Source organism: Homalodisca vitripennis, chromosome 5 (genome assembly GCF_021130785.1).
Source record: "Homalodisca vitripennis isolate AUS2020 chromosome 5, UT_GWSS_2.1, whole genome shotgun sequence".
Lineage (NCBI taxonomy): Eukaryota > Metazoa > Arthropoda > Insecta > Hemiptera > Cicadellidae > Homalodisca > Homalodisca vitripennis.
In genome coordinates, this window is record NC_060211.1 from 49,269,053 (window position 1) to 49,291,404 (window position 22,352).

The following is a 22,352-nucleotide window of genomic DNA, read 5'->3' on the forward strand; positions in this document are numbered from 1 at the left end:
GCCTTTTACCTCCTTACAACAGCAAAGAAGTTAGCATCTGGGGAGACGTTAGAGGAGTATTCTTTCTGAAAAATATTGATGGTGCTTTATCGTTCAGAAATGATTCCTCTCTTATACCTACGAAGAGATTTTCCTGGGCTATCAATTCAAACATGGAAAATGTGTCAACTACAAGAAATCCCAGCCTGAAGGATCAAGAAAACAAAATCTCTGTTTGCCAACGGTCCAATGACTCTGAACTCAGGCAAGATATTCCACGATCTGAAGAAACTTTCACCCAAACCCTAGTCACATCACCCCTTATAAAACCAATCGAGTCCCACAACATTCAGCATTTTTTAGACCACATTCAGAGAAAAAAAACTCGAGACAAAAACGTTTGTAAACTCAACTTGGGTCCACAACAGTCTTTCATCACGGCAGAATACAGTAGTATTTCATCAAAATGTTGACAGACTTGGAAATAAAATTGACAGATTGAACCATCTCTTAGACTTGGATAAACCTGACTTTGTTGTACTCACAGAACATGGACTGAATCTGACTACTCTGGAAAACGTGTGCCTGCTAAATTACATTTTGGTTGCTGCATACTGCAGAGAAAATCACCTGAAAGGGGGTGTGGCCATATACAAAAAGCAAAAATATGGCTAATGAGGCAGAATGTTTTCGACTTAAGCAGCCATTGTGAAGAGCTCTGTTGCGAAATGTGTGCAGTAAAGGTAAACTTTTGGATAGGAGAAGACATCTTTACATACTTGAATTTTACCGTCCCCCGAATGCTTCTCTTGACATCTCATTGTTGCACTTAGGTGATGCACTAGAGAAAATACCCACTAAACAACAGTAGGATCTGCATTTTTCGGAGACTTCAACATCAACAACTTAAAAACTTCAAGAGAGAATACGGCTCTATGTGAAATGCTTGCTTCTCTGAATATCTCAAGATTACCACTACCACCCCTACCAGAATAACTAGTACCTCCTGCCACCTCCATCGATCTTGTATGCACCAACCTAAAGCCTCATGAAGTAAGAGTTAAAGTAACAAATACAGGCATTTCTGATCATACTGGACAGCTGTGTTTCTTGGAAGTTCCATCTCGCCTTAAAAAGTCTTCAACCTCAATTAGAAGGCACTTAAATGAAGACAATCTTTCACATCTGAAAAGCCTGCTTGCACTGCAATCATGGGAAAGAGTCTACCAAGAAAACAGTGCAGAACATGCCTACTCTAACTTTATAGCCACATTTTCAGCTGCTCTGGACATTGCCTGTCCTCTTAGGACGTCTCGAAGAAAACCAAAACCGGAAAACCAAGCCTCAAGTAACCTACCATCCAGATGCTATAGAGCTCAAGAAAAGCTTCATTGATGCTCAAGAAAGCTTTATGTCAAGCGGAAGAGAAGAGGATAAAGTAATTGCCTTTCAAAGGAAGAAGGATTACGACCTGAAATTGAGGACTTTAAGACAAGAGGCAAATGAGACCTTCATCACTAGATCCGACAACAAATCAAAAGCCATCTGGAGCATCATCAACCATGAGAGATCATCCTCTACGGAAACCCCAGTGACCACTTGGCGGCTGGAAAATTTCAGGAGAGGTGGACAGTGAATCTTGACAAAGTAAACTGAACACTTCAATACATTTTTTACCACAGCAGCTGAGAATTTGTTACACAATACTAACACTCGAAGATCACACGTTGCTCAGTTGAATAACTCTTTTTCAAGGAGAAACACTTGCCAACTGGCCGCTTGCGTCACATGAGGAGGTCTTAAATATTGTTTCTTCGCTGAAATCAACATCGTCTGCGGGGGTTTGATGGTATTAACTCTAAGATGATAAAGTTTTGTATTAATGAGATTAGCAAGCCTCTTACCAACATCATTAATAAGTCTCTGTCTCAGGTGAATTTCCTACAAAATTAAAAACATCTAAAGTGTATCCTCTCCACATAAATGGAAGTAAACAGGAGGTTCAAAAATTACAGACCCATATCTCTTGTTCCAACTATTTCTAAAATTATTGAAAAAATAGTATTTGGTAAGGCTCTTGGATCACTTAAATATCAACAACCTTCTACCTGAAAAGACAACACGGTTTTCATATCCGGAAAATCAACCACAAGTGCACTAATTGACCTAGTAGAAACAAATTATAGACAACCTTGAGAAAGGAATCACTGTTACAAGTGTTTTTTTCTTGACCTCAGCAAAGCGTTTTGACTCCCTAGACCACAGATTAATAATTCAAAAGATCGAATCTCTGGGCTTTGAGGGAAGCACACTGAGGTGGTTTTCAAAGTTATCTCAGCGAGAGATGCCAGATAGTCGAGATAAAACAAGTGCAGTGTGGATTTGAGAGAACTGTAAGGTCCAAAACCACAAATGGTCAAACGAGGTGTCCCTCAAGTTCGGTTTTGGGCCCGGTCTTGTTTGTACTTTTCACTTCAGATTTGCCCAAATACCTCGAAAATCAGTGTTTATCCAATCATGTTTGCTGACGACACTGTCCTGTTGACTGGCAGTAACTCTTCTGAGCTCTTAGATATTAACACCTATATTTCAGTGAGCATGGCACAACAGTATTGTGATAGCAATGATCTTGTTTTTAACTCCTCTAAGACAAAACTCCTGGCACTGGGAAGGCTGAAAGATGACTTGACTGAGCCTCCAGACTTACAAAGGGTTGGGACGACCAAACATTTGGGTGTTATACTGGACGAATGTCTTTCCTGGAAAGATCATGTAGATCAGTTATGCTCTAGACTCAATTCTGCAGTTTTTTGCATTGAAGAGAATCAAGGCAGTAGCCACATCAACTGCAACAAAAACTGCATATCATGCCATCTTTGAATCCCACCTTCGTTATGGGATAATCCTCTGGGGAGCTCTACAATGGACAACCTTGAACGAGTCCTTATTGCGCAGAAGCGTGCTGTTCGGGTCATGGCTGGTCTTCAACCTCGGGATAGCTGTAGAGAATCCTTCAAGTCTCTTGGAATTCCTCACAGTGGTGTCCATCTACATCATCGAGGTCATCAATCACGCAGCCTCACGTGGGAACTTGCCCAGAATGAGTGCTGTCCATGATCATCACACGCGACATGGTAATGACTTCTCCCTACCGATACACAGGACAGCACTTTTCTCCAAGAAACCTTGCTACGCTGGGGCAAAGCTGTTCAACTTACTTCCTCAAGACTTCAAAAATTGTGACTCCAAAAACCTTAAAAAGAAGACTGCTAAATTGGCTCAAAGACAGATCCATCTACACCCTTGACGAGTTTCAAGACTTCAATAAACAATTTTCATTAAAACATGACATGTAATGTAAATTATTTCATATTGTAATACTTTGACACCTATTCTTTTCTTGATGAAATTGAATAAAGTTTTTTCTGATTTCTGATTTCTGATTTCATGTTTGGAAAATCCAAACCCTAAATATTAATGGATTGGTTTTGCAATGGGTTAGCTCTGATGAACTTATACTTTGCAAAAAACTAACTGTTTAGGGTAATTTTTCATTACAGTTTTAATTGAAAAACATTGTGTAAGAATAACATGTCAAAATATATACTAATAATTATTTTTAACATCACTTTGGCGACCACAGCATCAGACATTCTTCTGTCGATCTTAAGGTGAGAAGCTGATAGATGTGTATACAGGGTGAATATAAAGTCAGGACCCCCCTCTACTTTTTTCTATAGGTAATATAAGGAGATATCCTTTGGGTAGTGCTGCAATATGGAAAGGAAGTTTCATTTTATGATATTGAAAATTTTTTGTGTCCCACAAAAAAGTGAAATTTTTGGGGCAACCCAAAAATTTCAAATGTAAACCCCTATCAAGTGACCCCTCATTTTAAAGAGCATGAACAAACTTAAATAGTGGTGAAAACCAGAGGTTGCTATCTCTTTCCTAATCCGAAATAATAGCCAGTATTACCAGAACAATTTTAATAACCCACACCACATCACGAAGTCAAATCAAATGTTCAAACTAAAGCCCTCCTACTATTTGGCAGTGATACAAGCATGGGGTAACCGCCTCTCTGACGTTTTGAAAAGTCTGAGGTGGTATTTGGTTGCAAGAATCAATAATCCTGTTTCTTAGATCTTCAAGATTTTTGCTACTGGTGTTTTGTAATTATGGATTTTATGTGACCCCATAGAAAAAAGTCCATGGGTCGGTCCGGAGACCCAGCAGGCCATTCTATTACACCACGCCTACCAATCCACTAACCACGTAGCTGAGTTCCCAGGAAATGTCATACAGCACGATGATAATGTGGTGGGGTACCATCTTGCTGGAAATGAACGATTTCTTCTTCAAATTCATGTTGATTCTAGCTAATAACAGTATTTATTGCAGGAAAAATTTATTCTTGTAACATTTCCAAATAGAGTTGACTATTGAGATTCCCATTAATAACAAATTGGTCCTATAATGTGATTCCCAAAAATCCCGGCCCACACATTAACTTTTTCTGGGGACTGGGTGTGAGATTCACGGAAAACATGGGGATTTTTTGTTTTCCAGTACCTGCAGTTGTGCTTGTTCACATTTCCATTGACGAAAAACTGCATTCATCACTAAACACAACGTTTCGAACAAACAATGGATGAGCAGAAATTAGTGCTTTCATTTCTTCACAAAATTGTAGACGATGGTCTGGATCGTCTTCGTTTTAACTTATGGATAAGCTTAATTTTATAAGCGTGAAATTTATTTTTTTTTTCAGTAACTTTACAACAGACATTTGGGAAACATCACAAAGATTTGGTACTAATCTGGTGGACTGCTGCGGATCTTCAACAAATTGTGCAACAATTTCAAACTGTTTTTCACCGCCTAAAGGAGGCCGACCTGAGCGTGGGGCTTCTTTGATGGAACCAAATTCTCGGAACTTATTTACTAAAGTTCTTAATTATTTCCTTGTCACAGGTCTATCAGGATGTACCAAATTAAACCGCCTGTCTGCCTCATGATAATTTTCATTCGAAGCCCCGAATGTAAATAACATTTCTACTTTATCTTCGTGACTACGTGCTATTTTTACTCGTAATCAGTATTAGTTAGATAATATTATTTAAAACTTACAATGCGAAAGTGCATCTAAATAAATTATTGTAATAACACTAAAAACTTCTCAAAATATTTCATGGAACAGTAACCACACGATACCACTGGATGATAATGATCCACTAAGATAATCCACTACTGTCCAAGTATGACCTGTTCTCACAAGATTGAAACAAAGAATGGACCAGTTTGTACTAACTGTATTTTGAACCGGGAAAGCCCAGTCACTCATTGACAATAAACTCCTTATCAGTTTACTTTATAAAATTGGATTCTTCGTCCATTGCATGCCTCACTCATTGAGAACACAAACAACCAATAAACCTGTTTCCACGCAGACGGAAACTGTACCCAAATAAAATAAATTTAGGTGTAAAGACTTAATTACAATTTTTATTGCCTATGTTGTTGGAAAAGAGATAGCGATCTCTGGTTTTCACCACTATTTAAGTTTTTTCATGCTCTTTAAAATGCGGGGTCACTTGATAGGGGTTTACATTTGAAATTTTTGGGTTGCCCCCAAAATTTCGTATTTTTGGGAACACAAAAAATTTTTAGTATCATCAAATGAAACTTCCTTTCCATATTGCACCACTACCCAAAGGATATCTCCTTATATTACCTATAGAAAAAAGTAGAGGGGGGGTCCTGACATTATATTCACCCTGTAGAAGCAGTAGTCTTCTACTGACGATGTTTCTGCTGCCTTCAGTCTTGAGTAGTTAGTGGTAGTGAGTGGTACACCTCTTCAGAAAAACAGACTAGAAAATCTTGTTTTTTGCTAACTAAGATCTTTCTTTACTCACTAATTTGCTCTGCTTGTTTTTGTGAAGACTGGGAGATTTCCTGACTGAGAGATTTCCTTGATATGAGAAGAATTCACAGTTGCCCTTACACTTCTGAAAGCTTGAAATCAGAGAATTCCACTAAGTACGTCAGTGCTCAGCACAATCTTTGATAGACGACACTTGTATCCTTAGAAAAAAATTAATATATTAGAAATATTTTTTTAATTTCTCTTCATTGGTTTCCATAGATATTCTTATTGTATAGATAATAAATACAGTTAATTGTATAAATCAAATTAGAAGTGAATCGCCTGATAGTCTTACTATATATTTATATATATATATACAGGGTGTTCTGAAAAAAGGTGCCCATAAGTCAGGGCGTGATTCCTCACATCAAAATAAGAAAAAAAGGTCTAATTAACATAGGTCCGAAAATGCTTAGTTTACCAAGTTATACAGGGTGAAAGATTTCGTCTGAATTTCAGTTCCCCTGCTGCAACGAAGCCCTACGGGTATTTTGTTGGCTGTTAATTAAGATGTACAATTTAGCGTACTTTATGTAAAATGAACTGAAAAATTGAATAAAACCGTTTCCAGACCTGTAGCTACAGTAAGTTTTAAGATATGTGACGAAATACCGCGAAACTTGGTCCCGAAAAACAAGTTACATTTAGGTTTGAAGCAGATTTACTATGTTAAATGTACAATAAACACAAAATATTTTTTCACGGTACTTTGTAGAAAATTTAATTTCGAAGAGAAAGATGTAAAATAAGTCTATAATAGACAAACGCAAACTTTAAAAAATAATCCTTAATTACATACAAAACGCATGAAAAATAGACAAAATCTGTTAAGCTCTCTACAAATGTAATATTGAAATTAAAAACAGCTGTTTTATTAAAACAAATTAATGAGTTACTATTATTTTTTATCAAGTAAATATTTTTATCAATCATACATTATCATACATAAAAAAAGTTATCTGAATTATCATTCAACAAAAAAGTTACACTTGTCCTAAAAAAACTAACCACGTCACAGTAGATGTTCAAAATGTTTCCCCTCATTCAAAATACAAGCATCCAGCCGTCTTCTCATAGACTGCCGAACTCTTTTCGAAGATCCCAGGTGTCTCACGTATCCTTTGAATCCCGTTAACAATCCTTATTCGCAACTCTTCTATGGGATCCACAGGCGAGTCGTAGACAAGCGTCTTTAAATGTCCCCATAAGAAAAAGTCTAGAGGATTGAGGTCAGGTGACCTTGCAGGCCATGCTACTGGGGCTCCTCGACCAATCCATCTGTTTGGATATGCTTCATTTAAAAATTCTCTTACTTGTAATGTGTAATGAGCTGGAGCTCCATCCTGCATGAAACCACATGTTGTTGCGTGTGTATAGTGGCACATCTTCGAGTAACTCATTCAGATTAGTCGTCAAGAAATGTAAATAATTTTCAACCATTGAGCGTATCAGGTAAAAAACTAAATAAAAATTTTATCACCCAGAATAGCAGCCCATACGTTTATAGAAAACTGATATTGGTGACGGTTCTCTGAAATAGCACGTGGATTTTTCAATTGCCCACATGTGAGTATTGTGGGTGTTAAGAATAGCCATTCTTGAAAATTTTGCTTCATCAGTAAAGATAATGTAATTTAAAAAATGTGGATTTCTGCACCTTTGGATAAGCCATTGGCGAACACGAGGAAAGTAATCTCGAGGCAAACAGAGCCTGGACCCTTTGATAGTGATAAGAATGTAACTGCTGCTCGTGTAAAATCTTCCAGACAATTGAATTACTAACACCGAAATCCAAGGCTAGTTTCTCTAGTACTTCTTCCAGGATGATTCTTCTATTTCGTCCAACACGCCCTCCCTCCAATTCAGCTGTACACGTTGTACGTGGCCGTCCTGATCTACCAACTTTTCCAGATTTAAAGGTTCCCGTCTCGCTTAGCCTTCTATGAATGGAAGAAAACATTTTATGAGTCGGTAACTGTCTATGAGGAAAATGTTCCTGATAGAGTCGTCTAGCCTGACGACTGTTGCAATGTGCAAGACCCGTACATTAAATGCATGTCTGCCATTTCACCAATAGTGTACATAATATTCATATTACCTGCCATGATGAATAAGATATTATTAGCTATCAAAAATTAACTTCAACGGCACTTGCACTAACTTGTATTAAAGTACAGATCAACACACGCACTTAAATGAGCAATGGAAAAAATAGCTGCTTGTAATGTTTATTTAAATTATTATAAACAATGTTACATTGTTAAAACATATGTTTTAAAATAGAAATTATTTTGTTTCTCAAATCAAATATTTTAATAAAACAGCTGTTTTAATTTCAATATTACATTTGTAGAGAGCTTAACAGATTTTGTCTATTTTTCATGCGTTTTGTATGTAATTAAGGATTATTTTTAAAGTTTGTGTTTGTCTATTATAGACTTATTTTACATCTTTCTCTTCGAAATTAAATTTTCTACAAGTACCGTGAAAAAAAATATTTGTGTTTATTGTACATTTAACATAGTAAATCTGCTTCAAACCTAAATGTAACTTGTTTTTCGGGACCAAGTTTTGCGTATTTCGTCACATATCTTAAAAATTACTGTAGCTACAGGTCTGGAAACGGTTTTATTCAATTTTTCAGTTCATTTTACATAAAGTACGCTAAATTGTACATCTTAATTAACAGCCAACAAATACCCGTAGGGCTTTCGTTGCAGCAGGGGAACTGAAATTCAGACGAAATCTTTCACCCTGTATAACTTGGTAACTAAGCATTTTCGGACCTATGTTAATTAGACCTTTTTTTTTCTTATTCTGATGTGAGGAATCACGCCCTGACTTATGGGGCACCTTTTTTCAGAACACCCTGTATATATTATATACAGGGTGTCAATTAAGTCTGGAACCTCTTTTTTAATTTTTAAACCACAATATAAAAAAATACCAAAGTTCACACGTGCTTACTGGTGATAGTAACGCACACATCTGCCCAATTACCGACCGGATAATCCCTTTGGGGGACGGTCCACAAGGAGTCAGACATAATTCTTAAATAGCAGCATAGGTCAAGTTTGGTATCAAATTAAAGGTCTTACTTAGCAGAGTACAATGCTGCAAACCGGACTTCAAAAGGTGGATTCATTCAGTAGTTATAGCTATTTGAATTTTAAAACAATTGAACAATGTAAATTATTAAGTATTACAAGTAAACACCAATTTTTAAGTACCTGTGATCAAAGTAAGTGTTCAAAATGTTCCCCTACCATCGTCTGGCAATGTCCTAGGCGGTTTTAAAAGCCATCCACTGCATTTTGAAGGTAGTCACGAGGAATATCTTGAGCTTCTTGGACTATGAGATTTCTTAGGTGCGCCAAATCTCGAGGCTTAGTACGATAAACTTTATCTTTGAGGTATCCCCAAAGAAAAAAAATCCAGCGGAGATAAATCAGGGGAACGAGCAGGCCACTCTACTGCACCACGTCTTCCAATCCATCTGTGAAGGAATATTGTATCCAAGTATTCTCTAACAAGGAGAGCAAAGTGTGGTGGCGCGCCATCTTGTTGGAAATAAATTCTTTGAAATTGTCGACCAAGAGCAGCTTATAGTGCAGGAATTATCTCATTTTGGAGCATTGCTAGATACGAGTCACCATTTAAATTACCATTGATAAATAATGGCCCCATAATTTGATTTCCTATAATACCTGCCCAAATGTTAAGTTTCTGTGGATGCTGTGTATGACTCAATCTGCCACTTCCACATTCTAACAGTAGTTGTGTTATTGGTAATAATTATTGATTCCTGGCTTCGATTACTACATTGTCAGATGATGGGAGGGGAACATTTTGAACACTTGCTTTGATCACAGGTACTTAAAAATTGGTGTTTACTTGTAATACTTAATAATTTACATTGTTCAATTGTTTTAAAATTCAAATAGCTATAAATACTGAATGAATCCACCTTTTGAAGTCCGGTTTGCAGCATTGTACTCTGCTAAGTAAGACCTTTAATTTGATACCAAACTTGACCTATGCTGCTATTTAAGAATTATGTCTGACTCCTTGTGGACCGTCCCCCAAAGGGATTATCCGGTCGGTAATTGGGCAGATGTGTGCGTTACTATCACCAGTAAGCACGTGTGAACTTTGGTATTTCTTTCTATTATGGTTCAAAAATTAAAAAAGAGGTTCCAGACTTAATTGACACCCTGTATATGTGTGTGTGTGTGTGTTTTAGTTTGTTTATTTAAACGCATATGAGACAGATACGGCCAAATAAAAATAATTGAATCGGAAAAAGTAAGCGCTCTGTGGTATAATGGGTAGCAAATTCACCCGGCAAGTGATAGATCCGGGTTCGACTCCTGGCGGAGCAAGTACTTTTTGTGATTCAATGTTTATTGAAATTAAATAAGGCTATTGCCATTTATACAATTTAATGTGTATATATATTCAAAAATATAATACTATTAATCAACGTGTTCTGTATGCACTTAGAATATAATTATATAATTTTTTATATATTTGTAACTTAAACATTTACTGGTTTTTCCTAGTCCTGTTAATAATAGAGTTGATAGACAACAGATAAAGACTAGGAAAAGATTGCACCGATTTGGGTAAAGCTTTAAAAGTCAGCCAGGAAAGAATGATATTTAAGTAATATTTAATGGTCCTGTGATGATTGCATATTTTATCAGTTTTGTTTGATTTTTATAACTTGGTTAACAACAAATAATAGCATGATGAATGGAAAATAATGTTTTATTTTGACAAAATGGACTTAAACTTTACTGTGGTAAAACATTAGTTGAGCGCAGAAATAATTGTTGTTCAAATGTGGGGATGATTAATAACATGTTTTTAATTCTTTGTTTACATGTTATGGTAAATATTATGTAGTATATAATTAGTTAGTACAAGCTATGGAAAAGAAAAACAGAACCATTGAACACAATGTAAATATAGCAGAAGTACACTAGACCAAGTGTTGCATAACAGGCTTTGCTAACGATGTAATGAGGGACATTCCCAGATCTCGATTGTGGATGTTATTTTTCCTGTGTTGTCATTTCTCTGGTATGGTGACTTGTGATGAGATTCTAGCCGCTAAGATCCTTTATTTGACGGGATTAATCTTAGACAGTGGAATACAGTTTTACCACTCTTTATAGCCCATTGTATTAATTAACAATCTTATTGGTTTTCTACTGGCTTTTTTGTTAATCCTTTATAGCAGGCTTTAAAATTTTAAACTTGAGTCAGCAATAAATTGTTTTCAATCTAGTCTTGTTTTTAGAATTGAACAGGACTTTTGACAACTCCGAAGTAGGTAGATCAAGACAGTTTGGTTTCATTCCAGGTAAAAGTACAGTTAAAACAGTAGAGATATTGCAAATCAAGTATTACTAAATTTTGAGGTTAAAATATTGTCATCTGCTGTATTAATTGATTTTACCAAAGCATTTGATTGCATTATTCATGATTTCTTAATTAAAAAAAACTCTATAGGTTGGGTATAAAAAACAATGACCTTAAATTATTGGTATCATATTTGAGAGGCAGAAAACAAATGGTTGTCCGGGGCAGTGACAAATCTGGTTTTAAACCAATAGAATATTGGTGTTCCACAAGGATCTGTCCTTGGTCCTTTACTGTTTTTTATTACTATCAATACACTTAATGTTCCTTCCTTATCAGCCTTATATGCAGATGATACCACGCTCCTTAACTGTATAAACTTGAAAGAATGGTTTATTGAAAGAAGAGAAACAAGCTTTGTAAATAGCCCTAGAATGGTCTGAAACTAACTTTCTGATAGTAAATGACCAAAAAGACTGAAAATATCAAACTATTGATTGAAGCATCTTGATTTTAGGTTAAGTTAGGATTGTCATGTAGATCGTCATGTTTGCTGTTGAACAATCTTTTGAGTAAACTAATGAAAATATACTACATATTTTATAAAAACAGTTTTACACAAGTCCAAAAGTCCTACATTATTGACTGTCTGGTCTCTGTTCATTTAATGAATGTGATGGATAAGATAAATGTATTTTATTGTGTTGATGAGTGCCTGTGATACCACAACTTTAATGCTTTAGATTTGATTTATTATGTTAATTCATCATATTTGGTGATTGTTAAATTTATTTTAGTTTGTTACTGATTTGTCTGGTTATTATCTTTAAGAGTGTATAGTGTTGTACCTACAGGTATTTATGTTTTCCTGTACCTACATGTATATAGGATCAAGTTTTTTAATATAATTCTAACAAAGTCAATTGCACTCGTCTATGTGACTAAAGACTAATAAAGATCTTTAATCTAGGGGCTTGAACATCTTGATGAGCACTCCATTAGGCCAGATGTCGTGATTAAATGCTTTATCTAATGCACTAACAGGGCTGCCAAGTTTGAAGGATATGTAAGAACTGTACTTTGTTAATTCATTAAATTCTATATCGCCTTCAAAGAGAGTCTTTCAAACATTCTCGAAATACAACTTTTCCTGTACTTGTGGCTAACCTAGATACAAAAGCTAATTTTTCTGCTCAAATTTTTTTAACTACACTCTGAGTTATTACTGATTATCAGACTAGGCTGCATAGGGCGTGACTTCATATTAGGACTAGGCCTAAAGTGTCCTTCATCCCCATTGTCATTATGCCTTTGTATGTAGGCTTAAAATTGCTCTTTGCCCAAAACCATCATCACCAACAGGGTGATAATCCTACTCAGGATGTGATCTAAGCCTAGGTCTAGCTTGGTAGCTTGACTTTGTCTAGTTCTAATTTAGACTGAATTTGTAAGCCACTAACAGATGGAGTAGAATTTGGCATATTTTGTTCTTCACTTATTTTGGATGAAGCAGTACATGATTCACTCATATCAGCGAAGGAATAGGTTTGACTTCTAGGTTAGGTCTAGCACCCAAGTCACGGATTAGAGAGTTTTGATTGTTAAGAACTTCACACAGTTGTTGGTTGTTATCAGTAAGCATACTCTCAACATTGCTCATAGAAATTTGATTGAGTGATATTTCTAATAATTCATCTGCTATAACCTTAATTTGAGAGAACACTCACATGTCATTGTATTACATTTATCTACATTTTCATTGTTACGTTCCGACACCCGGTCACACTGTCATATAACCATTTAACTTTAGATGAGATAGTCTGAAAACTTTAACTGAACTGAATCTGAACTAATAAAGAACACTTCCTAAAACATTTCACCCAAATTTCATTAGGTTTACCAACATTTTTGCAGGAGGAACACTAGACTCATATTTGCTTTGCACCATCTTGGAGAGCACAAAGGATCTTGGAGATCACTGAACTGGATGTTAGTTCCTCTAATGAGCTTCTAGCCAAATGATTGCCCAGAAAAACTCTGCCACCGATGACATTGCTTGTCTTTAAACCATTTCCTAATAGCTTGGTAGGCAGTTGACTTGCTTGTACCACAAGCCGGTTCAGGTCCAAAAAAGTGCTTCTTTTGAGCCATTTCTCCCTAATTCATCAGCGAGTTCATTTCCCCTAAAACTGGCATCTACAGGAACCCAGTTGAGTAAATTCAAGGAACCCTTAAAGTAAATTCTATCTAAGAGCGGTTTGATTCCAGATAGCATCACTGTATGTTGATCCGTGGAAGTCGAAATCCGCTAATAAGTGTGTAACAACCCACCTGCAAATAATGTTTAAGGTATCTTAATTTAGTTAATTTGATAAATTGATACTAATGGCAACTAATATCTTTTCAGAGCCTGGATGCTCATAAGCAAGACCGAGGATTGGTCTTAAAACGGGTCTACCAGAACAGTATGTATAAAGTAAGAAACAAAGAGAAGAATAGGGATTACTATGTTCCTTTTGAGGGTGCTACACCTTTGAAAACATTTTATGAAACCTGCATACATGAACCCCATTATAAAGGTTGGTATAGTAAAACTGTTATGTTCTTTAATAGTATGAATAAATCATGTACTGTAGAAGCATAATTATGCTTTTCAAAACATAGGTTCTTTTATGATGTAAAACTATAGAATATAGATTTTTTCAGCTATATTGCGTGATTGAAAACTTTTTAATTAGGTGTATAATTTTTTTAATAACTCTAATACGTATATTCTTTCTGTACACTGAATAGTTTCCAAGTAATTTAGCATAATATTTTAGAGTGGCTTATTGCGATTTAATATATATTTGTTTAATTTTCTAAGTTTTAGGACTATAAAGAATTCCCATGAAAGACTAAGAGCATATCCTGCTTAGTGTGTATTATGCCTTTGTACATTGTCAGCTAAACTATGGAATCTCCCTTTGGGGAAACTCTGGCTATTGTGATAAGTTGTTTGTTTTGAAAAAAAAAATCATTAGGCTTATTTGCAGTTTGCCAAATTTTACACACTGTAAACCATATTTTATCAAATTATGCATTCTTTCCCTCCCATCCCAGTGTTTTTTCTACACTAATGTACATTAAAGAAAACCTCTATGCTTTTCAACATTTAGCTGATATTCATGGCTATGAAACAAGAAATAGGCTAAATATTGTTACAAAAAGATGTAATTACTCTAGCACTCAAAACAGCTTTGTATGTCAGGGCATTAAGTTATTCAATGCATTACCTAGTGAGGTCAAAGGCATGTCCCTAAACAAATTTAAAACCACTATTAAGTTATGGTTAGCTGAAAAATGCTTGCATAGTGTAAGTGAGTACTTTGATGTATAGGGTAACTTTTAACCTGGTTTTAGTCCTTTGGCATCTCTGTATTTTATAAATTTTTAGTTAATTTTTAACCTGGACCATTAAATTTGTAATTTTAAATTAGGCCTAGGTCTATTAAAAAAAAATATTCACTGTTTTGACAATGTCTTGTAAAATGACAAAATAACTTTATTCTTAAATATAGTAAATAAAACATGTATTTAAAGGGCTGATGAATTTTTTAAATGTATTTGTACTTAATAATTATAGGCTAGTGTGGATTGTTCAAAGTATTTTTGAAATATCAACATTTTGTTAAAATAATTTGATTATTTTTTGTTTTTATAGAATTCAAATCAGAAGTAATATCAAGTTTCTATTATGAACTGGAAAAACTCATAAATCGAGACAGAGTTGTGAAGGATATGGTGGAACTTGTATATTATGATGGTAAGTGGAAAGAAACTTTTAAAACTGATTATATCAAAGTGATTAATGACTATAAAGTTTTGTTTTCGGTGTTTTCTTTTGCTATAATATGCTGTTACTCTTTTCAAGAATATTTTTAAAATTTATAATGAAAATTGAATTAGATTTCAAGAGGAATAACTCAAATGATAATAGTATTATTGAAGCATCTGATACAGACCAGTAAATTGTATATGAAGTCAGAAGTCAGCATGCTTTATTCATGAACTTTAAGTACAGAATTTGCGTCATAAATTAATAAAAAACAACATATACTATCAATAACAATAGTAAATAGAATGGTGAAAAATGTTTCTTCTAGAGGATCAAAATTCCTGTGATTGTCGCCATCCGTAAAACTCAGTCATGGAGTAAAATGGGTGGTCAAGAAGCCAGTTCTTCAGCAAGTGACGAAACTGTTGAATGCTTGCAGTCTTCAGCTCTGGAGGAAGGACATTCCACATTCTGGCACCTGCATAGCTGGGTTTCTTCTCAGTCATTGTGCGATGGTGTGTAGGAAGGCTGTAATTGGCTGACTGTCTTGTGCTGTAGTCATGAATCTGAGCTGCGGTTCTTATGGGGCTTAATGATTTTAGATGTGAGTATGTTACAACTTCCAAGATATACAGATTTACTACAGTCAGGATTTTTAGGTCTTTGTATTTGCTTCTGCAAGTTTCTCTTGACTGGAGATCTCCAAGTATTCTTATAGCACGTTTTTGGAGCAAGAGCACTCGTTCTAGATTACCCCTTGTAGTTGCTCCCGATACTTCAATACAATAGCGCAAATGGGTCTTGAACAGGCTGTAATAGGCGATCTTGGCTGTATCCACGTCACAGATGTTCTTAATCCTGCGAATTACAAACAGGCTTACACTTAGCTTGTTGCACAGGAGATCGATGTGGGGGGTCCAGGAGAGGCTTTCATCAATTGTTACTCCCAAGTATTTGGCAACAGTAACTTCTTCAAGGTCAGGTAACTTGCCTACAGCCTCTCTGTGCTTGCCTAAAATAAGTTGCTTAGTTTTTGTCTCATTTACAACGAGGTCGTTCCTATGGCAATACTGAATTGCCATGTTAAGAGCAATATAAGAGGTCACTTCAAGATGTTTTGGATTATTGTTGCCCAAAAGCAATACAGTGTCATCTGCATACATTAGTGATCTGCAATAGTCTTTTAGATATCTTGGAAAGTCATTGGTAAATAAAATGAAAAGTACTGGACCCAGTACAGACCCTTGAGGAACTCCCCGTGTGATGCTTTTTGGTTCAGATTTGATTTGTTGCATAATCCCCTTGCTATTATGCATAAGTTCAACCATTTGGCACCGCCCTGTCAGGTAACTGTGAAACCAGTTATAGGCAGTCCCTGTTACACCTATCGCACTAAGCTTAGCCATGAGGTGTTCGTGGCTGAGGCAATCGAAAGCCTTGCTATAATCTAGTAGAATAGCAGTGGTGGTGTTGCCATCTTCAAGTTCATCAATAAGGAATTCTACCAGACAGATTAGGGCGGTGGTTGTTGACTTGCCTTTCAGAAATCCGTGTTGCTGGGTTGTAAGGAGTTCATTTGTTCATATGACATATGTTCATATGACACATAAAAAATGACAGAAGCTTTTTAGAAATTTCTTGGAAATTAACACATTAAAATCGAAAAACACATTGTGCATACCTTCACGTCCGACTGCACTTGTCGAGCCTTTTTCGGTCTTGGCAATCTATAATTCATCAACTGAGAAGATTGAGCCAAAAGAAGAGCATAACACAGCGTGTACGCACGGAGAACTGGCAGGATATTGGCACAAATTGCCCACACACGATACAATATTTTCGAGATTGTACAATATATTTACAGACTTTTTGACTTCACTCAATATATTGCGCAAACAGTTTTTCACTTTCAATGTAACTCACTCACGGTCAATATTATTGCTCGATCCGAAATATTGCCCATTAATATTGACCGTGTATGGGAGCCTTAAGTTTCGATGTCAAATCTGTAAACCCATGTTTCTTCATCTGTTATAACAAGTTTCAGTAATTGTGCATAGTGGTTGACTTCATTTAGTGACTCTTGAGCAACTAAAAGTAGTTGCCGCTGTTTTTGTTAATTAATCAATTTTGGAACAAATTTTTGCTGCTACACGTTTCATACCCAAAACATGCAGAAAAATATCGTGACATGAGCCAACTGATATGCCACAATCATCAGCGACTTCTCTGATCTTAATACGACGATAGTTCATAACCATTTCTTCCACTTTTTTCATCGGTTGTTGATGTGCTGGGGCGTCCGGAGCTTTTGTCATCTTCAATTTCTTCACGGCCACCTTTGAAACGTTTATACCACTTGTAAACCCTTGTTTTACTCAAAGCAGACTCGCCATCTTTGTTAACATTTCCCACACTTTGTTACACTTAATTTCATTTTTTACAGAAAATTTTATATAAATTCTTTGATCCTTTTTTAACAAACCAATTCACAGAGTTCATAAAACGTGTCTAATCTTACCAGCTGCTACTGAAAAAGTAAACAAATAATACAGCTGGAAATTTCATTATACTTCAGAAGTATGAGTACCAATATAATAGGAAAAAAATCAAGACAATCAGACTTTTGAACCCATGAAACTTAACCCTTTAAGCGTCATGAAAAATTAGACCTGATCTTTGATAAAGTTACAATTTTTTTAATTTCCAATGTGTAAAGTTAAATTTTTTTTCGTTTCTTTATGTCAAAATAGTTATTTACCGGTAAATAAAATTTATTTAGCCCTTTTAGGATTTCCTAGGCTAATTTTTAACTTTTGAGAATATCGTAGAATAGCAGTGTAGTTGTCACTAATATTTTTTTATTTATTCAGTAAGTATGGGAATGAAACACAGTTTTATAGATAAACATAAAATACTATATTACAAACCAATAAAATTAGAAAAATACAAAAGTAGACAAAGAGTGTTTATTTGGTGGCGGGCTGTCACAACAGACATTCCGCGCGTCGCCCGCAAGTCACTGTTATCGCGTGGACTTTGAACCTTCTTATCGCTCGGCAACCTGTAGGACAGCCTTGCGGGGCTTAAATTATGTTTCTTTCTTTCTGATAACATCCATATGACCGTAGTAAAATATGAAAAAAGTTTGGGGTTGACCAAGTAATTGTTCAAAATTACCGAATCTTCAAATTCCGAATCGTCTGGATTCGCCATTCACAGGAATAATGGTAAAAAACACTAAATAAATACTGGAAACTGCTGTATATAATATGAATAATTTACTTTAAAAAGAATAGGACACAACAGCAAATTAGCGATAACCGAAATACATATGTGTGTACCGGACGCTTCCCACTAACTAACTGGCTAGATGCCTTGACGGGAGCTCCCGTCAATGACTTCGTGAAAGGCGTGGGGCAGTGCCCGCTAGACAGTGTTTGGCCAATTAGAAGCAACTGCCACTCCCATTGTAACAGAATTCGAGGCGGGGCAACCCGTCTGTATGTCGCATGACTACTAGAACCATCTAGCAGCAAAATATTCAACTAACATAGCAGTAAGAAAATAAAGAATGCAATAATGCGGATCCACGGCAATAACGTTTTGAGCTTGTAGTGACCCTCCGCGGATCCGCGTCAATAACGCTGGAAAGGTTAAAAATTCCCATTACTTGTTGAACACACCTCGTAAATTGATAGTATCATTCAGTTTTTAACTCATTCAGAGAGTAGCCATATTTATTACTGGTTGACTCAGTTATTTTGTGTTCATTGAATTGAAGTGACCTCTGAACCCCACCATAAATGATACCAACAAATTTCTGGATTTTAACCCTTAAAGCGCCGTAAGTGCATATGCGCGCGAGAATCGACTTTGCTCTAAACGCCGTAAGAGGCGCAATATACTTGTTTTTACTATTTTGCACTGTTATTTTAGAGTTTGTCCGCTAGACTGTGCGGGGTGTATGTTACAGTAGTAGCGGGGCTGTACCACATCACGTGACAACCTTTGTGTTTATCGATCGATACTGGACCGGTTTTGTTGAACAGCTGGCAGTTTGGTAGTAGCCTACTGCTCAACGCCGCAAGCGCATTTATGCGTACGTCACTGCCTCGCCGGGTAGCTCTTGTGTTCTTCTTCATATACTGTTGAAGCAGTGCGAATAGTTGATCGGTAAACTACTGTGTAGTTTTATGTGTTATATGAACATCTTTTTATGAAAGTTATATATTTATAAACTTTTGAAATAAACAGTTTCTTGAATGGCGAATCCAGACGATTTTGATTTTGACGACGGAGCTGGAACGCTAAATAGTAAATCACGTGTATTTTGGGCAATAAATATGATAAAAGATATTTTTTGCAGTTTCTGTTTTATTTTGTTACATAAAAAAAGAAATTAAAATTAGCGTGGAGAAAATCTAATTTTATTTTTTTTATAATAAATGAGCGCTAATCCAGAGTTAGGCTGAAACTGTTTGGCGCTTTAAGGGTTAAAATAATAAGTCGAACCATTTTACTTTAAAAGAGAGGTCAGTGAAGGATTTTATGAAATTAAAATAATTCTAATTTTGAAACTGGAAACCATATTCAATCATGGTCTGAAGTTAAAATACTTTGGGAAGAGTACAATATGATTTTGTAGTTTCTGATTTAGATAGCAAGACTTGATGGATCTGAGAATAGAATATCATTTAGAAAGTTTTGTGCAAAATAAATGCCATACTTGTTTCATGCAAGCTGAAAGCAAATGGGGACAGAAATTCATCAGACTTCACTAATTGACACAAATTATTATGAAGGTGTTCTAATTAAAAACTAGAATCAACACACAATCACTGAAGTTGGCTTTATCTTGAAATTACAGCCAGGTACTTTCGCTTTCACATTGTTGTTTTAATATGGGATTGAAAAAGTGATTGTGAAAGTGTTCTAATTCAGAGATCCACATATGTCTCATTTTAAAGCACAATTGACGGTTGGTGCTTACCATTTTCTCGTTGTTTTCAAGATTGGGTGTAAAGCATTGCTGTTGACTTTCAGTACTGTTCTGTAACCTTTGGCAACAGGAAACAGATGTTTTCCGGATATTTGCCATCATTCAGTGATACAAAAAAATCAGTAACACTACGTTTCAAGATCTGCAATCCGATCTCTTCAAGGTTAATAACTAACCTAACACATAATCACAGACTAGTTAAAATAAACAAATCATACCAGAGCGTTGTGACACACGTAAGTCAGGAATCACAACCACCATGTTGTGTGTCAACTTCACTAACTCTAAAACATGCACAACTAAATGGAAAAGACATTTTTTCTAATTTATTTAAAAAGCACTTTCGCCGGTTAAGGCATCATCAGTTTGAATTCATTAACCGGCGAAAGCGCTTTTTAAATAAATTTTATGTGGAAGTAGAAAAAATGTCTTTTCCATTAAAACCTACACATTTCTACCAAGAATACAAAGCAGAAAATGCACAACTAAACTCAACAGTAATTATTAAAACAAAACTACAGAATACAGGTCTGCATTCGTCGACCAACCACCTACGACTGATTAAGTGCATGTTTTAGAGTTAGTGAAGTTACTGATTTTTTGTATTCCTGAATGATGGCAAATATCCAGAAAAATACTGTTTCCTCCACAATCCTTCCGTCATCAAAAAATAAACTTTAAACAAAGAGCTTTGACAACAATTAAATAACTTACTTGGCAATGTACATTTTCATATGTTTTTTGTTTCAGATGAAAATGATCCAGACATTGAGATAGCGGAAGTCGTAGAACAAAGGATCAAGTATTTAAAAAGGTTGAAAAATTCAAAGAACAATAAGAAGAAAGTTTTGTAAAATTTGTACACAAGAGCCATACAGGCTTCCCACCGGGCTGTGTTTTATAGTGATTCATTGATGAAAAGAAAATATTGATTATTGTGAACAGAACAGTAAGATATTACTATTAAAGTGAAAGTGAATACTTGAGTGGCGATGTATATAAGCAGTAAGATGTTTATCACTACTGGGTTGTATCTTTGAATCAGACAAATACGAGGGTAATTCGGAAAGTAAGGTCCGTTGTTTTATTTAAAAAAAACCACAACAGATTTTTTCAAAAAACTTGTTTTATTTCATTCCTGACATCAATCACTATTTTTCTACATAATTTCCACTTTTTTTTTTAAACACTTGTCATAACGATCTACAAGTTTTTGAATGCCGGTGTGATAGAAGTCGGCCGCCGTCGTCGAGTGACGACGCAAATGCCGGCGACGTCGAGTGACGCCACTCCATCGACGCGTTTCGTTTTTGGGGTTATGTGGGAAACCCATGTCTCATCACCCGTCACAATGTGGTCTAAAAGGTTATCACCTTCCTGATGATATTGGATCAAAAATTCAAGAGCAATACCCATTTTTCTTTTTTTGTGTTCCTCAGTAAGCAGCCTGGGAACCCAACGTGAGCACAATTTGCGAAAATCCAAAATCTCAGAAACAATTTTAAACAATGTGGTTCTACTCACGTTTGGAAATTCTATTGATAATGAAGAAACAGTGAATCGCTGATTTTCACGAATTGTTTCATCGACGGCTTTTACCAAATCTTCGGTGATCACAGAAGGCCGACCAGATCGTGGTTCGTCATGGACATTTTCCCGTCCATCTTTAAAAGCTCTCACCCACTTCCGTACTTTGCTGTCACTCATTGCATTTGGACCGTACACTTCACTTATCTGTCGATGAATATCCGCTGCTGAAACGTCCCTTGCTGTCAAAAAACCGTATCACAGACCGTATTTCACAGTCGGCGGGACGTTAAATAGTTTTAAACATTTTAAAAAGGCACAGAAAACAGCAGACTACAACGATTTCACTGCAAATGGCGTCGTTCTGCGCGCAATGTATGCCGGGAGTCAAGCCGCATGCGCATTTCGCTGCTCGCTTACTGTTTGTCTGGTTAACGTGAATCGGACCTTACTTTCCGAATTACCCTCGTAACTTAGTCGGATTTACACTTTAGTTGAATATTTCTTAATATAGGCAAACACAGGGTGACCACATCATTCCCAGAGTAAATCGGGACATCTTCAATTTTGTACCCCTTTCCATCGATTAACTGGCCAATCAATAGAAAAATAATTCTCTGATTCATTTATAGCTTTACAATATTAGTTGTGAAATGATGTTTTATACATTTTTTATGGGTTATCCAAATAGTCCCAACTCTAATTACTTCCTTTGTTTTTTACAAATT

General features: G+C 35.8%; 1 protein-coding gene across 1 annotated transcript in view; it reads left to right on the plus strand.

The window, feature by feature from the left end:
• The window catches only part of LOC124362128 (stimulator of interferon genes protein-like), a 55,827-nt gene extending 34,680 nt beyond the window's left edge, over window positions 1-21,147 (plus strand). The window contains exons 7-9 of the mRNA XM_046816346.1: window positions 13,686-13,857; window positions 14,982-15,083; window positions 20,848-21,147. Of these exons, the coding sequence (XP_046672302.1) occupies window positions 13,686-13,857; window positions 14,982-15,083; window positions 20,848-20,951 (378 nt within the window). The 3' untranslated portion in view covers window positions 20,952-21,147. The remainder of the gene's footprint in view (window positions 1-13,685; window positions 13,858-14,981; window positions 15,084-20,847) is intronic.
• The last annotated feature ends 1,205 nt before the right edge of the window (window positions 21,148-22,352 follow it).